General features: G+C 44.2%; 3 protein-coding genes across 5 annotated transcripts; 2 read left to right on the top strand and 1 right to left on the bottom strand.

The window, feature by feature from the left end:
- Positions 1-1,881, top strand: lgals17 (galectin 17). The gene is made up of 5 exons (XM_034600300.1): positions 1-10; positions 337-460; positions 704-882; positions 1,387-1,437; positions 1,532-1,881. The coding sequence occupies exons 1-5, from the start codon at positions 1-3 to the stop codon at positions 1,612-1,614; spliced, it is 447 nt and encodes a 148-aa protein (XP_034456191.1). The 3' UTR covers positions 1,615-1,881.
- Positions 1,882-2,146: 265 nt separating this feature from the next.
- On the bottom strand, positions 2,147-19,247 carry vps52 (VPS52 subunit of GARP complex). 3 transcript variants are annotated; one of them, XM_034600588.1, is made up of 20 exons: positions 18,498-18,579; positions 18,203-18,255; positions 17,570-17,645; positions 17,091-17,158; positions 16,426-16,601; positions 16,194-16,344; positions 16,009-16,109; positions 15,770-15,902; positions 14,797-14,854; positions 6,738-6,871; positions 5,215-5,370; positions 4,827-4,945; positions 4,523-4,646; positions 4,321-4,416; positions 3,922-4,029; positions 3,464-3,529; positions 3,273-3,384; positions 2,903-3,021; positions 2,557-2,752; positions 2,147-2,506 (listed from the first exon to the last, which is right to left on the bottom strand). In XM_034600588.1, the coding sequence occupies exons 1-19, from the start codon at positions 18,562-18,564 to the stop codon at positions 2,606-2,608; spliced, it is 2,064 nt and encodes a 687-aa protein (XP_034456479.1). In that variant the 5' UTR covers positions 18,565-18,579; the 3' UTR covers positions 2,147-2,506; positions 2,557-2,605. The 3 variants fall into 3 exon arrangements, with proteins under 3 accessions (XP_034456479.1, XP_034456481.1, XP_034456480.1); XM_034600590.1 differs by lacking the exon at positions 2,147-2,506 and adding an exon at positions 18,993-19,247; XM_034600589.1 differs by lacking the exon at positions 2,147-2,506 and having other exon boundaries at positions 3,922-4,034; positions 4,326-4,416.
- Positions 19,191-22,219, top strand: rps18 (ribosomal protein S18). The gene is made up of 6 exons (XM_034600594.1): positions 19,191-19,320; positions 19,952-20,050; positions 20,512-20,598; positions 20,935-21,036; positions 21,751-21,842; positions 22,097-22,219. Exons 1-6 carry the CDS (start codon positions 19,318-19,320, stop codon positions 22,170-22,172), a joined length of 459 nt encoding a protein of 152 aa, XP_034456485.1. The 5' UTR covers positions 19,191-19,317; the 3' UTR covers positions 22,173-22,219.
- The last annotated feature ends 353 nt before the right edge of the window (positions 22,220-22,572 follow it).

Below are 22,572 nucleotides of genomic sequence, written 5' to 3'. Positions count from 1 at the left end.
ATGACTGAGTGTGATGAACATTTTTCGGGACATGTTTCTTTTCTTTATTTAAACTTTTTTTTTTACATCAGTTAATTGACTTGTTTTTTTATCTTATTAAATTAATTATTCTCTTTTCTTGTTTTTTAGCAACATGACGCTTAATCTTTTAATCACAAATAAGAATAAAACATATTTTCTTTATGAAAAATAAAGTTACAAATACCGAACATACATCAGGATGATACTGAAGCTTCTGTTGTGTGTTAATTCTGTTGTGTGTTAATTCTGTTGTGTGTTAAATCTGTTGTGTGTTAAATCTGTTGTGTGTTAAATCTGTTGTGTGTTAATTCTCAGTCACTGACCGAGCGACGACATCTGTGTTTTCAGACCATAAGTCCCATCAGGCTCGGGGTCCGGGTGGCGACCTGGTTCTGGATCTTGTGACCCGTCACTCGGTCAGAGTCGTCTTCCAGGGCAGGTCAGCTTCCTTCCTGAGGACATTTTCTTTTTATTAAAGAGGAAAAAGAAAAATTGTTAAAATCCACAAACTTTGATGCAGGAATTCTGGGATATTTTTAATAAATAAAACATTTACGTATAAATATGTGTTTTTATATATTTGTATTCCCGTACATGTCATGTGAACCTCCTCTCTCTTGGTGCCGCCTCCAGGGGGCGCTCTGCGGACTCTAAACAGTTACTGACAGTCTTTGCTCCTCAGGAACAGCTCGGAGTGGTCGGAGTTGTGGATGAAGGGCGACAACAACAGCCTGCGTCTGGAGAAAGATCCGCTGAAGGAGCAGCTGACCCTGAAGAGCCTGCAGCGCTCAGACGAGGGCACGTACAAAGTCCTGGACGAGCACGGCCTCGCCATCAGCACCGTGCAGCTCGCCATGCAGGGTGAGAGGCGGCACCACTTCCTTCAGGGATTACTCAGCAAATATTTGAATTATTGATCAAACAAAACAAAAAAACGCAGGTTCCGTCTTCACAAGGATTTTTATTTTCATGTCGCCGAGTTCTGGAAACTAAAAAAACTTATTTCACACAAACAACTGAGAAGTATTTAATCTTTGTGTTTAAATCATAAAAACATGTTTGAATAAGTATAGAAAGTTCAGTACATCAGTAAGATCGAACCTGAGATCGAACCTTTGTATCGAGAGCTTTTAGTTCTTCCTCTGTGCCGCTGACGCCCAGTGGCCGGAGGACTCGTGTTCATTCGTCTGTCCCAACGTCTCAAGAACAACACGAGGGAACCTCTCAATGTTCTGTTGGACAGAGGAAGTGATCAGCACGTGGGGGTCAAAGGTCACGGTGGCCTCCACACGACGTCGCCTGGAGGCAGAAAGAAGCCGAGGACCTGAAAAACCTTTGTTGATTCGTCTCTCGTCTTCTCCACAGGAGAATCCCCCGATGTCCGAGTCCACGGCAAAATGGAAAATAAAGTATCAGGTGAGAAAATAAAATGTATGAATCAGATTAGTGCTGTGTGAAGACGTTAGATTTATCTTTGTGAGGAGCTCTCTGCTGATGAATGTTTTTCCAGGTGACGCCGTCAGAAGCAGCCGGTCACTCCTTCCTCTCTGTTTCGCTCTCATCACCAGTTTCCAGATTCCTCGTCTGTTCTGAGGCGTCGACACGTGAGCTCGTTGGTCATCCGGTTTTATTTTGTAAATTTAACATTGATTTTTCAAAGCAGTCGTTTTCTGTCTGAATGTCAGTTTAACAAGGAAAAGTCTTCATGTGAATAAATGTTTGTTTCTGTCAAAATGATCTTGAAGTTCTGATCAAAGATGAAGAAACAGACAATGTACAGGAAACTTCATTCAAGTGTGAATTATTATCAGTGTAATATTTCTCAGCTAAAATTAAACTGTTCTGTCTTAATGTAACAACCACATGTAAATCTTTGTCTTTTAAACTCAAATCCACATTCGATCTGTCCCTGTCGAGGACGTCATGTTGTCTCGCTGCGTTTTAACAACTCAGATGTTTGTTCTTTGGTCTGAACATTGAACTTATTGAATATTAAACTTATTGTTTATATTAATCTTAACCAGAATCATATTTCACTCACTCACACACACACACACACACACACACACACACACACACACACACACACACACACACACACACACACACACACACACACACACACAATCTTCAGCTTCGTTCTTTAATGGTCATAAAAGTCATGTGACCACAAAATCTTCTCTCACTGTTACATATGTACAAACTTCACAGGAGAGAGACGACGACGACCACAAACACAGGAAGTTACATTCTTCATTTTAAACACAAAATAAAGACAAAAACAATAAATATAATGCATCTGCTCAGTGTTTCAGAATAAAAGTCTGTTGCGGTTGTTGACTGTGGCTTTTGTCGCTTTAATTCTCATCAGTAGATTTAAGTTTTAGAGGAAACATTCAATATTTTTACTGCAGTTTCTTTACTCAATTCTGTTTGTGATATTTTAACTTGTGGATTCGTGTCACAGTGGAAAACCCCACCGGGCGTAACCATGGCAACAGTGATGTTAGTGTGGCCGAGAGAGAACCAGAGGGAATCCAGATGTTTTACTGGTCAGAGCTCCGCTGCAATCGAAGACGTCTCGTTAGAAGTTGGGTTTGTGCTTCTTGACCTCGACCATGAGGTGATGCAGGTTGATGAGCTCCGAGCGCACGGCCAGGCTGCGGAACGTGGGCTGGTTCAGGATCTTGTGGAAGCCGTGGTAGTACTGGATCAGCTGCGTCAGAGCGCCCTGCGGAGAGGAGACGTATATTCATCACAGCAAGAAGAACAACTTCATAACAATCTTTAAAAACAGACGTGACACAAACAAGTCAAATAATCCAGATAATTTGGCTTCGCTTTAAGGGGCTGATGTCGTCCATCTTCATTTCCATCTCACCTGTATGATGCTGGTTCCGTTTTTGAAGTTGGTGAACGACCTCATGACGTCTTGACTCATCGACTCCACCGACTGTTTCCACGAGCTGGAAAACCCCCGAACGAGCTGAGTGATCCGAGCTGCAACACACACACAGACACACACAGACACACACACACACAATCAATATCAATAAAGAAATGATTCTTTCATCTTTAATTCTGCAGAATGACACAAGTCTGATGAACTGATCCCACAGCAAATATTCACTGAAGCATTGATGGAGTGTGAAATGTCAGAGTGAGACAGAGTGAGTGAGCAGGTCCTGGTGAATTATGATGTTTCTTTCACAGATCCTATTAAATGTGAAATTAAATGTAAAGCTCGTCACCTTCCTCGTTCTTCAGTCGGTCGAGCTGCCCTTTCTCCATCAGCCCCTCGGCCTCCTTCACAAAGGCGATCATCCCTCCGAAGGGGGGGGACAAAATCTCCTCGATGAACTCCTTAAAACAACAAATCAACCACAAAGATTTTACACTGAAACTTATTATCACCCACTTCGCTGCAGTGATTTGATTTTACCTGAGTTCTGGCGAGAAGCAGCTGCTGGAAACCTTCCACCTCTTTACTGTCGTCTGCTGCCCTCTCCTGGACAAACAGGAGAAACATCACCACACATCAGCTGTTTCCAGACCTGCACTGAAGTCCTGACGTGTTCCTGACGTGTTCCTGACGTGTTACTGACGTGTTCCTGACGTGTTACTGACGTGTTCCTGACGTGTTCCTGACGTGTTCCTGACGTGTTACTGACGTGTTCCTGACGTGTTCCTGACGTGTTCCTGACGTGTTACTGACGTGTTCCTGACGTGTTCCTGACGTGTTCCTGACGTGTTCCTGACCACCAACTACACAACATGTCAGAGGATATTGTTCTGATGTGGTTTTTAAGTTGAAAACAGGTTGTGACTTTACACCTGAGATCAAAATGAGCGAATGAGACGTTTGTTTGTCGTCGATGTTCTGAACTTTGTGGAGCTCACCATGAGGACGCCGAGCATCATGTCGTAGTTGTTGATGAGGAAGATGAGCTGGTCTCTTCTGGAGGGAAACTCTGCCGCCATCTTCAGCACAAAGTTTTCCACCTCAACCTGCAAAACAAACGTGTGTTATTAACAACATCACGTATGACAAACCCATGAGGAACAAGTCAAACCCAGAAGAAACAGTCCGTCCTGCACTCAGAGACGTTGACTCCTTCTGGGTTAGTTTGTTTCACGTCCACTCTGCCACGGGGGGGGGGGGGGGACGCACATTCAGAGCTATTGGCTGCTGCAAACCACCAATCAACATCCACATCAGTTCCTCCAAAGCTTCATGTTTAAACCAGACACAACCAAACATGAGGAATCAGACTTGTGACGTGTGTGTGTGTGTGTTACCTGCAGCTGTCCCAGCAGAGTGTGTGTTCTCTCGTTGGGAAACGTCTGGTTGATACTGACGATCGCCGACGAGAACTCTGCGTAACGACGAGTGATCTGAAATCCAAAACACACACACTCAGGTCACCGACACACTCCTGTGCGATGTTGTGATGTTGTGACGTGTGTGTGTGTGTGTGTGTGTGTGTGTGTGTGTACATACGTAGTGTGGTCTGGTGTCCAACACTCCCAGTTTCTGAGGGTCTGTGTTTCTGATGCTGTGAATGTTCATCTCCAGAATCAGCTCGAACCTCGGCCACAGCAGCTCCAGCACGGCCTCCCAGTACCTGACGCACAAACACACACAACACGTGACGACACAGGACACCCTCGGCCACATCAGTACAAACGACCCCTGGCACAACACCAGCTTCCTCTACGTTTCCCCCAGAGAAAGAATAACACGTGAATTTCCTGCTTCATCTGTTCAGGATTTGAAACAGTGAAGGTTCTGGTGTGACACTGACTTGTCGAGGGCGGGGATGCCCCTCTTGGCGGTGATGGCTCTGAACCTCAGGATGATGTGGATGCACAGGAAGATGGCGATGCTGTCGTAGCAGTCGGACACGTACGTGGACATGCTCTTCTGCAGGGACAGACACAGAGAACAGGATACTGTCACCTTGTTCAGTGAACGCATCATTTCACATGTTCCTGAACGCAGCATCATCTGAACCATGAGGAACAACTCAAACATTTTACTTCCAAACTCAATAACATGAGCTCTACTGAGTGGTGCTCATTCTATTTGATGTATAATTCAGTGTCACATGACTATTTTGGTCCAATCACGATGGAGCGATCCCGCCTGTAGTAAAGGTTTGAATGACTGAGCGGCGGGCGCCTCCTTCGTACCAGGAACATGCTGAGGGTTTTCCCCATGATGCTGTTGAAGAGGTCCAGGGCAGAATTCCCTGTGACCATGAAGAAGTCGGACAGGAAGAGGAATTCTCTGCAGCCGTTGTCCAGCAGAGCGTAGTGCTGACTGCGGAACAGGGTCTCGTACGGATACTGGGGAGAAGAGAGAAATACACTCAATCAATTCAGATTCATCTTGTAGTAGTTGTTCCAACTCATCGAGTCAGACCAGGAAGTTTGATTTCTGCAGCCACTCTCCATCCGGCTGTACATCATCGATTTAATATTTAATTATATAATTAGTAATTTATTCATCAGTATCAGAATTATTATGCCTCATCGTTCCCATAATGCATCGCTCAGGGGTGGCTGAGGGTTAGAACGGTCGTCCTCCAACCAGAAGGTCGGCGGTTCGATCCCAGTCTTCCCCATCTGCATGCCGAAGTGTCCTTGAGCAAGATGCTGAACCCGAATGGCCCCTCATAGATGTTGAATGCACTAACTGTAAGTAGCTTTGGCTAAATGACAAACTATGAAAACTAAAAAGTGTAATGTCTAAGTTTCTCCAGCAGGGGGCGCAGTCCGACCATACGAGTCCGACTATGAAAGAGTTAATAGTTGACACTGAGAAGTTTGACGTCTGTCTGGTTCAGCAGCTCGTCTCCGTTCAGTTTCCTGTGATCATCAAAGACAGATGATATTAGCTGCTGTTAAAGTGGAACGGACGATATTTCATGTTCAAGTTCGTCTGTGAGACTAAAATCGAACTTGTTATTTAACTTTGGATAAACTATTTCCTCTTTTCCATCGACAGCTAACTTAGAAATGTAAAATTTACACTCTTCAGCTTTTGTTTTTATTAACTGTTCAAAGTGTCAGTGTTCGATGCCTCAGGGACACGGACACACTCCTGGTGTCGGAGCGCCGCTGAGCAGTTAAACGGACTCGGGTGTTTGCGCTCGTTCTTTGTTCAGGTTCCTCTCAGGCCCGAGGAGCCGGACTCCTCTGGACTCCTCTGGACTCCTCTGGACTCCTGTCACTCAAACATGGCTGCAGAATATACAGTGAACAACAAAACCACATTTCACCTTTTCTCACAAGTGCAGAGAAATGAATGTTCAAGTCTGGCCTTTAAAACGTGTGAGTGCAGAGTGGATCATTTTCCTTCTGTCTCCACCTCTGACTCGTTTTGATTCATCACAGATATTAATCAGGTTCTTGTCCAGCAGCTCTTTGAGGAATCAGCCTAACCCTTTCTCACTTCCTGCTCTATATGCAAATGATCACGTACGTCGATTCCAAAACAAATATGGAAACAAATCACTGACAGGAACTAAAACACGTTTGCTTCATTGTGAAACTGTAGAAGTCAAAGGTCCGTCACATGTGACCCGGGACACATTCATGTTACCCAGTGAAAACAAAGTGTTCTCATGTGTCACAGACGTCTGTGTGTGTGTGTGTGTGTGTGTGTGTGTGTGTGTGTGTGTGTGTGTGTGTGTGTGTGTGTGACGTCTCACTCTGCTGTCTCCTCTCTGAGCCGTGTGTGGAACCAGGATGGGGCCCTCCAGCTCTCCGGGGCTCAGGATCGCCCCCCTCTGGCCCACCGTGAAGATGGTGTTCCTGCTCTTCAGAGACGGTTTGGAGAAGAAACGTGCGGCGGCGGCGGCGAGTCAAGGATCCTCAGCTCCACAGAGTCCCATGACCCGATTACTGCCTCACCAGATATGCATTGTTCATTAATTACCACATCCACTGCGTTAATGTTCGGAATGCGTGAGACGCGCCCGCTCGTGTGACACCGAGCGAAATATGTTCTGTACAATAACGTGCCCCACCCTCAGGGACTGAATGTCCTGAGCATCCGAGGTCGGGATCGTCTAATTCTAACTTTGTCTCACTTGCATATTACAACACCACCCTGATGTGAGTGCTTCAACGACCTCACCCGTCACTGCCAAGTCGAATTAGAGGATGTGATGAAGCCGATGAGCCCGGGACGAGTTTGTCTTTGTAATGATGGAGGAACAGTGACGTGTTGAATAAAACGACCTGATCTGTCACACGTCATCTAATAAACCACGTCACCTAATAAACCACGTCATCTAATAAACCACGTCATCTAATAAACCACGTCACCTAATAAACCACGTCATCTAATAAACCACGTCATCTAATAAACCACGTCATCTAATAAACCACGTCATCTAATAAACCACGTCACCTAATAAACCACGTCACCTAACAAACCACGTCATCTAATAAACCACGTCATCTAATAAACCACGTCACCTAATAAACCACGTCATCTAATAAACCACGTCATCTAACAAACCACGTCATCTAATAAACCACGTCACCTAATAAACCACGTCATCTAATAAACCACGTCATCTAATAAACCACGTCACCTAATAAACCACGTCACCTAATAAACCACGTCATCTAATAAACCACGTCACCTAATAAACCACGTCATCTAATAAACCACGTCACCTAACAAACCACGTCACCTAATAAACCACGTCACCTAATAAACCACGTCATCTAATAAACCACGTCACCTAATAAACCACGTCACCTAATAAACCACGTCATCTAACAAACCACGTCATCTAATAAACCACGTCATCTAATAAACCACGTCATCTAACAAACCACGTCACCTAATAAACCACGTCATCTAATAAACCACGTCATCTAATAAACCACGTCACCTAATAAACCACGTCACCTAATAAACCACGTCATCTAATAAACCACGTCATCTAATAAACCACGTCATCTAACAAACCACGTCATCTAATAAACCACGTCATCTAATAAACCACGTCATCTAATAAACCACGTCATCTAATAAACCACGTCATCTAACAAACCACGTCATCTAATAAACCACGTCATCTAACAAACCACGTCATCTAACAAACCACGTCATCTAACAAACCACGTCATCTAATAAACCACGTCACCTAATAAACCACGTCATCTAACAAACCACGTCATCTAATAAACCACGTCATCTAATAAACCACGTCATCTAATAAACCACGTCATCTAACAAACCACGTCATCTAATAAACCACGTCATCTAATAAACCACGTCATCTAACAAACCACGTCACCTAACAAACCACGTCATCTAATAAACCACGTCATCTAATAAACCACGTCATCTAATAAACCACGTCATCTAACAAACCACGTCATCTAATAAACCACGTCATCTAATAAACCACGTCATCTAATAAACCACGTCACCTAATAAACCACGTCACCTAACAAACCACGTCATCTAATAAACCACGTCACCTAATAAACCACGTCACCTAATAAACCACGTCATCTAATAAACCACGTCATCTAATAACCACGTCATCTAACAAACCACGTCATCTAATAAACCACGTCATCTAACAAACCACGTCATCTAACAAACCACGTCATCTAATAAACCACGTCACCTAACAAACCACGTCATCTAACAAACCACGTCATCTAATAAACCACGTCATCTAATAAACCACGTCACCTAATAAACCACGTCATCTAACAAACCACGTCACCTAATAAACCACGTCACCTAATAAACCACGTCACCTAATAAACCACGTCATCTAATAAACCACGTCACCTAATAAACCACGTCATCTAACAAACCACGTCACCTAATAAACCACGTCATCTAACAAACCACGTCATCTAACAAACCACGTCATCTAATAAACCACGTCATCTAACAAACCACGTCATCTAACAAACCACGTCATCTAATAAACCACGTCATCTAACAAACCACGTCATCTAATAAACCACGTCATCTAATAAACCACGTCATCTAATAAACCACGTCACCTAATAAACCACGTCACCTAACAAACCACGTCATCTAATAAACCACGTCACCTAATAAACCACGTCACCTAATAAACCACGTCATCTAATAAACCACGTCATCTAATAACCACGTCATCTAACAAACCACGTCATCTAATAAACCACGTCATCTAACAAACCACGTCATCTAATAAACCACGTCACCTAACAAACCACGTCATCTAACAAACCACGTCATCTAATAAACCACGTCATCTAATAAACCACGTCACCTAATAAACCACGTCATCTAACAAACCACGTCACCTAATAAACCACGTCACCTAATAAACCACGTCACCTAATAAACCACGTCATCTAATAAACCACGTCACCTAATAAACCACGTCATCTAACAAACCACGTCACCTAATAAACCACGTCATCTAACAAACCACGTCATCTAACGAACCACGTCACCTAACGAACCACGTCATCTAATAAACCACGTCATCTAACAAACCACGTCATCTAACAAACCACGTCATCTAATAAACCACGTCATCTAACAAACCACGTCATCTAATAAACCACGTCATCTAATAAACCACGTCACCTAACAAACCACGTCATCTAAATAAACCACGTCATCTAATAAACACGTCATCTAATAAACCACGTCACCTAATAAACCACGTCACCTAATAAACCACGTCATCTAATAAACCACGTCACCTAATAAACCACGTCACCTAATAAACCACGTCATCTAATAAACCACGTCATCTAATAACCACGTCATCTAACAAACCACGTCATCTAATAAACCACGTCATCTAACAAACCACGTCATCTAACAAACCACGTCATCTAATAAACCACGTCATCTAACAAACCACGTCATCTAACAAACCACGTCATCTAATAAACCACGTCATCTAATAAACCACGTCACCTAACAAACCACGTCATCTAATAAACCACGTCATCTAATAAACCACGTCATCTAATAAACCACGTCACCTAATAAACCACGTCACCTAATAAACCACGTCATCTAATAAACCACGTCACCTAATAAACCACGTCACCTAATAAACCACGTCATCTAATAAACCACGTCACCTAACGAACCACGTCATCTAATAACCACATCATCTAATAAACCACGTCATCTAATAAACCACGTCATCTAATAAACCACGTCATCTAACAAACCACGTCATCTAACAAACCACGTCATCTAATAAACCACGTCATCTAATAAACCACGTCACCTAATAAACCACGTCACCTAATAAACCACGTCATCTAATAAACCACGTCATCTAATAAACCACGTCACCTAATAAACCACGTCATCTAATAAACCACGTCACCTAACGAACCACGTCATCTAATGAACCACGTCACCTAATAAACCACGTCATCTAATAAACCACGTCATCTAATAAACCACGTCATCTAATAAACCACGTCACCTAACGAACCACGTCATCTAATAAACCACATCATCTAATAAACCACGTCATCTAATAAACCACGTCATCTAATAAACCACGTCATCTAACAAACCACGTCATCTAACAAACCACGTCACCTAATAAACCACGTCACCTAATAAACCACGTCATCTAATAAACCACGTCATCTAATAAACCACAGTCATCTAATAAACCACGTCATCTAACAAAACCACGTCACCTAATAAACCACGTCATCTAATAACAACGTCATCTAATAACCACGTCACCTAATAAACCACGTCATCTAATAAACCACGTCATCTAACAAACCACGTCATCTAATAAACCACGTCATCTAATAAACCACGTCACCTAATAAACCACGTCATCTAATAAACCACGTCACCTAACAAACCACGTCATCTAATAAACCACGTCATCTAATAAACCACGTCATCTAATAACCACGTCATCTAATAAACCACGTCACCTAATAAACCACGTCATCTAATAAACCACGTCACCTAACGAACCACGTCATCTAATGAACCACGTCACCTAATAAACCACGTCATCTAATAAACCACGTCATCTAATAAACCACGTCATCTAATAAACCACGTCACCTAACAAACCACGTCATCTAATAAACCACGTCATCTAATAAACCACGTCATCTAATAAACCACGTCATCTAACAAACCACGTCATCTAATAAACCACGTCATCTAACAAACCACGTCATCTAACAAACCACGTCACCTAATAAACCACGTCACCTAATAAACCACGTCATCTAATAAACCACGTCATCTAATAAACCACGTCATCTAATAAACCACGTCATCTAACAAACCACGTCACCTAATAAACCACGTCATCTAATAAACCACGTCATCTAATAACCACGTCAACTAATAAACCACGTCATCTAATAAACCACGTCATCTAACAAACCACGTCATCTAATAACCACGTCATCTAATAAACCACGTCACCTAATAAACCACGTCATCTAATAAACCACGTCACCTAACAAACCACGTCATCTAATAAACCACGTCATCTAATAAACCACGTCATCTAATAAACCACGTCACCTAATAAACCACGTCACCTAATAAACCACGTCATCTAATAAACCACGTCACCTAATAAACCACGTCATCTAACAAACCACGTCACCTAATAAACCACGTCATCTAACAAACCACGTCATCTAACAAACCACGTCACCTAATAAACCACGTCATCTAATAAACCACGTCACCTAATAAACCACGTCATCTAATAAACCACGTCATCTAATAAACCACGTCACCTAATAAACCACGTCACCTAATAAACCACGTCACCTAATAAACCACGTCACCTAACAAACCACGTCACCTAATAAACCACGTCATCTAATAAACCACGTCATCTAACAAACCACGTCATCTAACGAACCACGTCACCTAACGAACCACGTCATCTAATAAACCACGTCATCTAACAAACCACGTCATCTAACAAACCACGTCATCTAATAAACCACGTCATCTAACAAACCACGTCATCTAACAAACCACGTCATCTAATAAACCACGTCATCTAATAAACCACGTCACCTAACAAACCACGTCATCTAATAAACCACGTCATCTAATAAACCACGTCATCTAATAAACCACGTCACCTAATAAACCACGTCACCTAATAAACCACGTCATCTAATAAACCACGTCACCTAATAAACCACGTCATCTAATAAACCACGTCATCTAATAAACCACGTCACCTAACGAACCACGTCATCTAATAAACCACGTCATCTAACAAACCACGTCATCTAACAAACCACGTCATCTAATAAACCACGTCATCTAACAAACCACGTCATCTAACAAACCACGTCATCTAATAAACCACGTCATCTAATAAACCACGTCACCTAACAAACCACGTCATCTAATAAACCACGTCATCTAATAAACCACGTCATCTAATAAACCACGTCACCTAATAAACCACGTCACCTAATAAACCACGTCATCTAATAAACCACGTCACCTAATAAACCACGTCACCTAATAAACCACGTCATCTAATAAACCACGTCATCTAATAAACCACGTCACCTAACGAACCACGTCATCTAATAAACCACGTCATCTAATAAACCACGTCATCTAATAAACCACGTCATCTAATAAACCACGTCATCTAACAAACCACGTCATCTAACAAACCACGTCATCTAATAAACCACGTCATCTAATAAACCACGTCACCTAATAAACCACGTCACCTAATAAACCACGTCATCTAATAAACCACGTCATCTAATAAACCACGTCACCTAATAAACCACGTCATCTAATAAACCACGTCATCTAATAAACCACGTCACCTAATAAACCACGTCACCTAATAAACCACGTCATCTAATAAACCACGTCATCTAATAAACCACGTCATCTAATAAACCACGTCACCTAACGAACCACGTCATCTAATAAACCACATCATCTAATAAACCACGTCATCTAATAAACCACGTCATCTAATAAACCACGTCATCTAACAAACCACGTCATCTAACAAACCACGTCATCTAACAAACCACGTCACCTAATAAACCACGTCACCTAATAAACCACGTCATCTAATAAACCACGTCATCTAATAAACCACGTCACCTAATAAACCACGTCATCTAACAAACCACGTCACCTAATAAACCACGTCATCTAATAAACCACGTCATCTAATAACCACGTCACCTAATAAACCACGTCATCTAATAAACCACGTCACCTAACAAACCACGTCATCTAATAAACCACGTCATCTAATAAACCACGTCACCTAATAAACCACGTCACCTAACAAACCACGTCATCTAATAAACCACGTCATCTAATAAACCACGTCATCTAATAAACCACGTCATCTAATAAACCACGTCACCTAATAAACCACGTCATCTAATAAACCACGTCACCTAACGAACCACGTCATCTAATGAACCACGTCACCTAATAAACCACGTCATCTAATAAACCACGTCATCTAATAAACCACGTCATCTAATAAACCACGTCACCTAACGAACCACGTCATCTAATAAACCACATCATCTAATAAACCACGTCATCTAATAAACCACGTCATCTAATAAACCACGTCATCTAACAAACCACGTCATCTAACAAACCACGTCATCTAACAAACCACGTCACCTAATAAACCACGTCACCTAATAAACCACGTCATCTAATAAACCACGTCATCTAATAAACCACGTCATCTAATAAACCACGTCATCTAACAAACCACGTCACCTAATAAACCACGTCATCTAATAAACCACGTCATCTAATAAACCACGTCACCTAATAAACCACGTCATCTAATAAACCACGTCATCTAACAAACCACGTCATCTAATAAACCACGTCATCTAATAAACCACGTCACCTAATAAACCACGTCATCTAATAAACCACGTCACCTAACAAACCACGTCATCTAATAAACCACGTCATCTAATAAACCACGTCATCTAATAAACCACGTCACCTAATAAACCACGTCACCTAATAAACCACGTCATCTAATAAACCACGTCACCTAATAAACCACGTCATCTAACAAACCACGTCACCTAATAAACCACGTCATCTAACAAACCACGTCATCTAACAAACCACGTCACCTAATAAACCACGTCATCTAATAAACCACGTCACCTAATAAACCACGTCATCTAATAAACCACGTCATCTAATAAACCACGTCACCTAATAAACCACGTCACCTAATAAACCACGTCACCTAATAAACCACGTCACCTAACAAACCACGTCACCTAATAAACCACGTCATCTAATAAACCACGTCATCTAATAAACCACGTCACCTAATAAACCACGTCACCTAATAAACCACGTCACCTAATAAACCACGTCATCTAATAAACCACGTCATCTAATAAACCACGTCACCACGAACCAGCCCCACGGGACGGGTCTCACTTTAATTTGATTCTGTTTATTATGTTGTCTTAATCTGCAGGTTTAAGTTGTTCTTTTCATTTTCCATATTTATCTATTCTATATTCTACATTTGTATTAATTTATTAATTTATTGTACCCATTTATTTGTTCTACTTCATACTTATTTTTCCAGGTGTGTGAACCTGGAGTTTGTTGTTGTGGCTTCCAGGTATGAAAAATGACTTGATGTGTTTTGGTTCGTCCTGACGGACGCTGTGAGGACATTTGTCTCGAAGGAGACACATGTTGAAGGATATCTTTCTTGGCTGTGTCTTCCACCCCCATCAGGTCGTCTTTGTCTGCCACCTCCTCGTACTGTGGACAGAGGTGTGAGGAGGAAATGGGTTCAGGCTCTGATGTTCAGAAAACACATCAAACATTTAAGACCCCCCCCCCCCTCCTGGTAAAGTCTGCTCTGATTGGTCAGCTGCTCCACTCTGTTGTGATTGGTCAACGAGGAAATGTCGTCCTCTCATTATCTGGGTCACGTTCTCAAAAAGGTTTCCTACAGTTTCCAGGTTGAACGTCACGTTTCCTCTCATTTAGTGGGCGTGTCAGAGGTGTCGTCCAATCAGCGCTGACGTGCATTTTACTAAACACGTATTTATACTCATGTCGTCTTCCTCCGAGATTTATTCAACGACAACGACGACCTTCTCAGCTGTGTCTCAACAATGCACCACGGTTTATGTTGAAATAATATATTTAATAGAAGATTTTGCTCCGTTTTGTCTGAGCTGAGCGAGCCGAGCTTTTTTAGAGGTTTTGGTAAAATGTGTCTCATTTGAAACTCATGGCTCCGCCCATGAAACAGGAGTTCTGAAAAGTGGGGGGTTGCGTTTTAGTCTGGATATGAATGGTCATGTGACATTTAATTCTGGACAGAGTGTTTCTGATGTGGAGCGAAGACGCCCGTCTGGACGGAGGTGGTTTTGATCTGGTTTTGATCTGGTTTTCATCTGGTTTTGATCTGGTTTTGATCTGGTTTTGATCTGGTTTTCATCTGGTTTTGATCTGGTTTTGATCTGGTTTTGATCTGGTTTTGAGCTGGTTTTGATCTGGTTTTCATCTGGTTTTGATCTGGTTTTGAGCTGGTTTTGATCTGGTTTTCATCTGGTTTTGATCTGGTTTTGAGCTGGTTTTGATCTGGTTTTCATCTGGTTCGTATGAAGCCAGCGACGGGGACATGTTCTGTAAATGTTCAGGAACCAGCTGAGACGAGTCACTGACCTGCACTTTGAGCAGCCTGCCGCTGTACGACTTGAAGTAACTGTAGTAAATTTTGCTCATCGTGTCCACGTACTCGTCTCGGATCTCCTTGGCAACCGTCCTCTCATTGGCCAAAAGGAATTGATAGAAGAATCTGCAGAGACGAACAAAGGATTCATCATTTTAAATGTTTCCTCTTCTGTCATTGACACAAACCTTCATCAGTTGTCTCTTTAAAGAAGGAGCTTCATGGTGCTCACCTGTATTTCAGCAGAGTGTTCTGTGGAATCTGGTAGTTTGTCATCGGCTTCCTGAAGGAGTAGATCTTCTGAAGGATGAACTCTCTGATCTTAGACACGGCCTTAGACGAGGAAGCATCAGACTCAGAGTTAGAATCTCAGCTTGTTCTGGGACTTTATTGAACGTGGACGAGTCCGAGCGTCACCTTGAGTTTGAGGCGGTCCACGATGTCCTGGATGTCGGAGCACGCCAGCGTCTCTCTGAAGCTCAGCTCTTTGGCAAAGTTGATCTTGTTGTTGAGCTCGTGAAGCTGCTCCAGAAACTCCTGCTCTGTCACCTGGCTCTCCAGGATGGTGCTGCGCGACACGGGACACGTTACACAAACGCTGGACTCTCACGTCACATTCAACCACATGCCACCACATGCCACCACTCACGAGATCATGGCCCCGGGCACCACCAGCTCGTCCACCAGCTGGCTGAGGTGGCTGCGCACGGCCTGCCTGTTCTTCAGACGCACATTCATGCTGACCGACTGCTGCTGCAGCGTCTGGATCTCACTGCTGATGGACGACAGGTCGCTCTGGAAGCCGCTCAGCATGCCCTCCATACGCTGAGAGAACGAATGGACGGACGGAAAAACAAACTGTCAGACAAATACGATCTTATGGTATTATATACAAATAACCTCTGTACGTGCGAGAGGAAGCCTGACGGAGCGCTGCAGCTCTGTGCTGGTTTTATTCTTAACGAGATCAATTCAAACATTTGAGTAAGAAACAGGAAGAGAAAGTGCAGTTCATTAAACTTTGATTTGAATTTGAGACTGAAAAATGATTTGTGGTTGTTTTAGAAACTATTCGATTTTTGACCTGATGCCTTGAATGGATGGAGCTCAAGCAGCAGAAACTTCCCGATGCGTTTTATGTTTTAGGAGCTGGACGTTTGGGACGGTGACATCATCGTCTAACATTCAATCTCTGGTGAATTATCTATTTTCACACGAACAATCTCCTTCAGAATAAAGTGTAAATGTAAAAATAAAGAGGAGCGAGCGTCTCATCCTGTGACGTGGGATCAGGACGAAGGCGCCTCGTCTTACCTCCAGTATGGAGTCGCAGGCGGTGATCTGGTTGTGCAGAAGAGCGATGTTCTGACTCTCCTTGATGTCTGACAGACGACACGTCAGGAGAATAAAGTCACACTTTACAACAAACACCAGCGTCGTCAGTGGGAAAGAACCCAAAGTCTCATCCAGACAAAGATTGTGCATCAGCGGATGATCGTGCTATAATTTGTACACATACAGAGTCGACAGTCACGTGACTGCAGGTGAACGGTCTGGCCTGCTGAGGTGTGAGCAGTGCAGGATGTGACGCACACAGGAATCAGTCGTATGCTCTGGTCTACGTGTGAGTCGTGTTTGTTGCTGTGAGAAGATGCAGAGTGAAGAACGGAGGAAGATGCTGCTGTTGTAGCGAGCAGCAGGAAGAGGAAGATGGAACTAAGGTAACGTGTTGTTCTCGACTTCGGCAGGAAACAGACCGAACCTCATTTCACTAACTGCGAGCAGAAGGATACAGTCTTTGATGGAAGCCTGTTCGATCCTCTGCAGCTCCGCCTCCACCTGTTTGGAGTACTGCCGCAGGTCAACGCCCTGGAAACACACAACGTCACCAGTTAACCCAGTTACTTGGTGCTTCTTTACAAATTGAACCATGTTTCTGTTTTAATGAGCGAGACGTTAACAACACACGTTGGAAATTTGAAACAAATTAAGGAACAAATTCTGAGGAAGTAAAGACATCTTATATAAAAGTGTAAAAACTAAACCTCCCATTAACGCGATGCCAGTTTGACATGTTGGGGATATGTCTGAATACCACGTCTGTGCTGAGAGTACAGACTGAACACGTGAAGCCACTCACAGAGCCACTGTACGTTTGGCCTGAACCTTCCTGGACTCATTTAACTGGAGGCGCTCTCTGGATGGGATCTCGTAGACGTGTGGAAGATAAAGTCCAGGGAGCTTTCTGATCGGACGCAGAATGAGTCAACGTCCCTGAGAAGAGGACGAGTCATGCAAAAATACCAGGATGTTGGTTTTATAACAAGAGGAACGAAGAGTTAGGACACAGGATTCAACCTGGAGACATGGAGTCAATTTAATAAAGACTCCTCAGATCGGATCCGTACGTAAAAGGACATTCTCACCGTTTTCAGCGCCTCCTTCACCAGGTCGTCCTCCAGGTTCGCCTGGATGTGAACTGCAGGAGAGGAACAGTGTTGGTGAAGAATCAAACTCTCAGTTGACTGATGATGACCTTTAACTGGTTTTTCCTTCATGCAGGAGGTTTTATATCTGAATACATTGTTTCCAGTATCTGCGTGTGGTAACTAAGAGTTTGTTTGAGCCCTCGATGTCCTGCAGACATTTGGTTTCAAATATAAAACTGATATTAAAAGATGCAGCAGCTGGTATCGTGATCACAGGATGAAACAAACTCACTGTCCACTTCATCCAGGATGTACTCGTCAGTGGTGAGGTCCAGTTCTCCCAGGTTCAGGTTGGCCATGTCTCCGTCAGCCTTCTACAGGAAACACACACAGTCTCATCAGTGAAGACACTGTCCCTCAGGACCTCAACGTGTCTCTTTAGCTGAGGGACTGAGGAGACAACATGGTGGAGACCCGGTTAACACGGGTAAACACTGAGTGCACCGAACAGTCCCGTGTGTGGAGCTGGGCTCAGATCATGTTTAACATCTGAACTCAAAGACCTTTTCAACGTGTGATCGAGTATCGACGCAACGCGGAAGTGGTTGAGCGGCGGGTTGTTGTGACGGGATGCTAACAGCTACATTAGCTCCATTGAAACGCAGCAGCTGCAGATTCATGTGAACTGATCCTGGGTCCGTTCACAGAAACCTGCGGAGCTTCAGCGGGACGTGGCGCCGGGACGCGGAGCTGAATCCCCGCGGGAAGCTGCTGAGTGAAGAGTCACCTCATCCTGTAAATAGTCCAGAGCCACTTGTGTTGAGTTCACAGCTGCTTCCTCCGCCATCATGACCAGAGTCCCGCCGACCTCCGTCCCCAACGGACGTCTGGGAATCAAACGAGATATTAACTCAACACAAATATTAAGTTGAACTCGTGAACATTACGACTCCGATATTTGACTTGTTGTTTTTACGCGTTAATACAAATACATTTCTATTCGGGAAACTCTGGGCGGACACATTAAAAGCGACGGACTCACTTCCGCTCGCGCAGGGTCAAAGTCTCGCGGGACCGAAGCCACTTCCTCTTCGCACGGAACCTGCTTCAAGATGGTGAGTTGTTCTCCGAGGATCCGGATCCGTCCTCCATCTGCGTCCATCTCGCGCTGGTTCAGCCGGTAACCGGCATGGCGGGTGCTCCGGCGCTCACCGGAGCGGCGCGAGCTTTTATTTGTGGTTGGTCGGCGGCAGGACGCACATTGTTCGGACAGTTTGAGAGTGAGCGGCGGGGCTCCGGGTCATGGAGCCGGAGAGAGTCCGGCTCCATGACCCGGAGCCCCGGCTCACATCTCCATCGGTCCCGGGTCGAAGCGGAGTCGGTACCGGACGATGCTCGTTGTGTTCCCGGTGTTTGATGGCGTTAAACCGGTGCAGCCGTGTAAGCTAGCTGTGGCTAGCCGGCTAAGCTAGCTGTGGTTCAGTAAGTGCACGTTACACCGCTGTGGACACGTGGGAACCGGGTTCTCATCGTGGAGAACCCGGTTCCCACGATGAGAACCCGGTTCCCAGAGCTCCATGTTAATCAAACCCCCCCCCCCCCCCCAGTAAGAGTTCGTCCCCTTCTCCAAACCTCAGGTGCTCGTCGCCAGTTGATGATGTCACCTGCACCGGTTAGTGTAAAGATGGTGTCCCCTGAACTCTGGAGGTTTCTGTCTGATGGACACGTGTGTTCTTCTGTTTTCAGTCTTTGGTCATCCCCGAGAAGTTCCAGCACATTCTCCGTGTTCTCAACACGAACATTGATGGAAGGAGGAAGATCGCCTTCGCCATCACTGCCATCAAGGTAAGACCCCCTGTGGTGTCCTCCGTCCACAGGGACACTGGTACCAGGCTCCACTGGTCCTCCACTGGTCCTCCTGAGACGCTGAAGTGAGTCCTTCAGACGTGAAGGACACCACATGCCTCCGTATGGCTGCATTCAAGTGTCTGGAAGCTCCGACATTTATATTAAACTTGAAACAGTCATTTCCACAAGTTCTTAAATGTTGCATCCACACACTGAACACTAGCGTCCCCAGATGTTAGCTCTGGAATGTTGTGGAAACTCAACAGGAAGTTCTAATATGATGAAGGTGTCAACATGTCCACATAATGAGACACCAGATGTGGTTGATGGTGAGAATGACCAATCAGGGAGAGGGTTTATGAAAATGCTGTTTACGTGTTGTGTATTCAGATTGTGTAACTGGTGAATATCGTGTCCATTATGTGTAACGACGACACTAATGTGTTGTCTGTCCTCAGGGTGTTGGCAGACGTTACTCCCATGTCGTCCTGAGGAAGGCCGACATCGACCTGACCAAGAGGGCAGGAGAACTCACTGAGGAGGAGGTGGGAACAGATTTCAGAAGGTTTCACAACTTGCACACGTCATTAAGACGTGAGGAACTGGAGCCGTGTAGACTGTGACTTGTCCTGGACTTTCCATCACTGAGCACCGGCTTGGAGCCGCTAGCTGGAGTCAGTGTCGTGGTGTCAGACACGTGTTTAACACGCGTGGTCCCGAATGTTCCAACTGTCCCTGGTGAATCATCTTCACCAGGGACAGTTGACCTCTGACCTCTGTGTGGGCTCATTACACACGGGTCACTCTCCATGTCTTCGTTTGGTGACCTAACTGTTGAACATTGTACTTCCTGTGAGCTGACCGTGGTTCCTGACTTTCAGGTGGAGCGGGTGGTGACCATCATGCAGAATCCTCGCCAGTACAAAATCCCAGATTGGTTCCTCAACAGGCAGAAGGACGTCAAGGACGGAAAATACAGTCAGGTAGACGACAGCGGTCGACTCGTCTGAATGAACACGACACTGGAAAAAACATCAGCTCAAATCGGCCGTGGCTCAGGAGGTCAACCGGGTTGTCCAAGTCAGTGGTTCAATCCCCGGCTCCTCTGGTCCACATTTCAAAGTATCCGAGCCTCGAGCCTGACGTTAGAACCTGTGGTGTCGGTCAGAGCTGGTTCAGTCTCCGTAAAGTCAAATGTAAATGACTTTCACAGGTTAATTCAGTTAAACAGCCAAAGTCGTGGTTTGATTGATGGTTCTGAAGTTTCTAACGAACTGTCGAGTGACTGGTTGAGCCACTTGTCAGATGGTTATCAAGCGTCTAACCTGCTGGAGAATGTTGTTTCAGAGACGAGTGTCACTGAGTTCTCACGAAGATAAACTGACTTCACTCATCACCTCCAACTACACCGGTTTTAATCCAGGTTAAATAAACTATTTATCTTTGTGCCAAGATTGAACAAACTTCAGTCGGCTGATTATCAGAAGTTCCTCAGTAGCAGTTCAGTCTGTTGACACTTCTCTCTAAAGGAAACTCTAAATCCTGCGACGCTGAAACAGAATGTTCAACCAGACATGAGAAACTGTTGGACCTCCGTCCAGGACTGAAGCCGTTTCAGGATTGATTATAGGAACCTTGTTCAACCAGATCTCGGCGTTGGCGACTGGTTTTCATTTCCTCTTGTCGCCTTGTTTCAGGTCCTCGCCAACGGTCTGGACAACAAGCTGAGAGAAGATCTGGAGAGGCTGAAGAAGATCAGGGCTCACCGCGGGCTGAGGCACTTCTGGGGGTAAGAGATCCGATCTGGTCCAAAGAGGACGACCCGTCTCTGCACTGGTCCTCACTCTCTAAAGACACTGTTCAGTTTTATTTCATCTTCTGTTCGGTTTAACGTTCTAAGTTAAAGTGACGGACTGAGAGTTGGTTCAAATGACAGAATAATGTAAAACCTTTTCAGATGGTGTCGGTACCTTGACATGTTCGACACCTCAGGAACTGACCAGAGTAAAATCAGTGGAACTGAACTTCTCTTTTCTCTTTCAGTCTGCGTGTGCGTGGTCAGCACACCAAGACCACCGGCCGTCGTGGTCGCACTGTCGGTGTGTCCAAGAAGAAGTAAAGTCGCCTGCTTCCTTTTGTTTGAATAATAAAAAGCCACAGTTCACAGAAAGTGTCCAGAGTCGTGTTTGTTCAGGTCTCAGATTTTCCCAGTGACTGAGGTGACATCCACAAAACACTGTTCTGTTTCAACCGGAGTTTCCAGCCTCTGAATCAGAGACTTGTGTAAACTGTCGTCGCTCAGAGAAGAAATCCCTGCTCTGACTCTTCAGCTTCACTGTTCCTAAGCAACCAACTGCAGAGGAGACATCTACTTCCTGTTTACATCACATCACATGTTTTCATTGGTTGATTTGGTTAAAAATGTAATTCTGTCATTTCATTAGTTAATCTCTGGCTTCAGGAGACTGTCAGTGGTGGAAAGTATCCAAGTACATTAACTATAACATCAAGTATCGTAC

Source organism: Hippoglossus hippoglossus, chromosome 11 (assembly GCF_009819705.1).
Source record: "Hippoglossus hippoglossus isolate fHipHip1 chromosome 11, fHipHip1.pri, whole genome shotgun sequence".
Lineage (NCBI taxonomy): Eukaryota > Metazoa > Chordata > Actinopteri > Pleuronectiformes > Pleuronectidae > Hippoglossus > Hippoglossus hippoglossus.
Note: the sequence above shows the minus strand (reverse complement) of the source record. Positions and strands in the feature narration are given on the sequence as shown.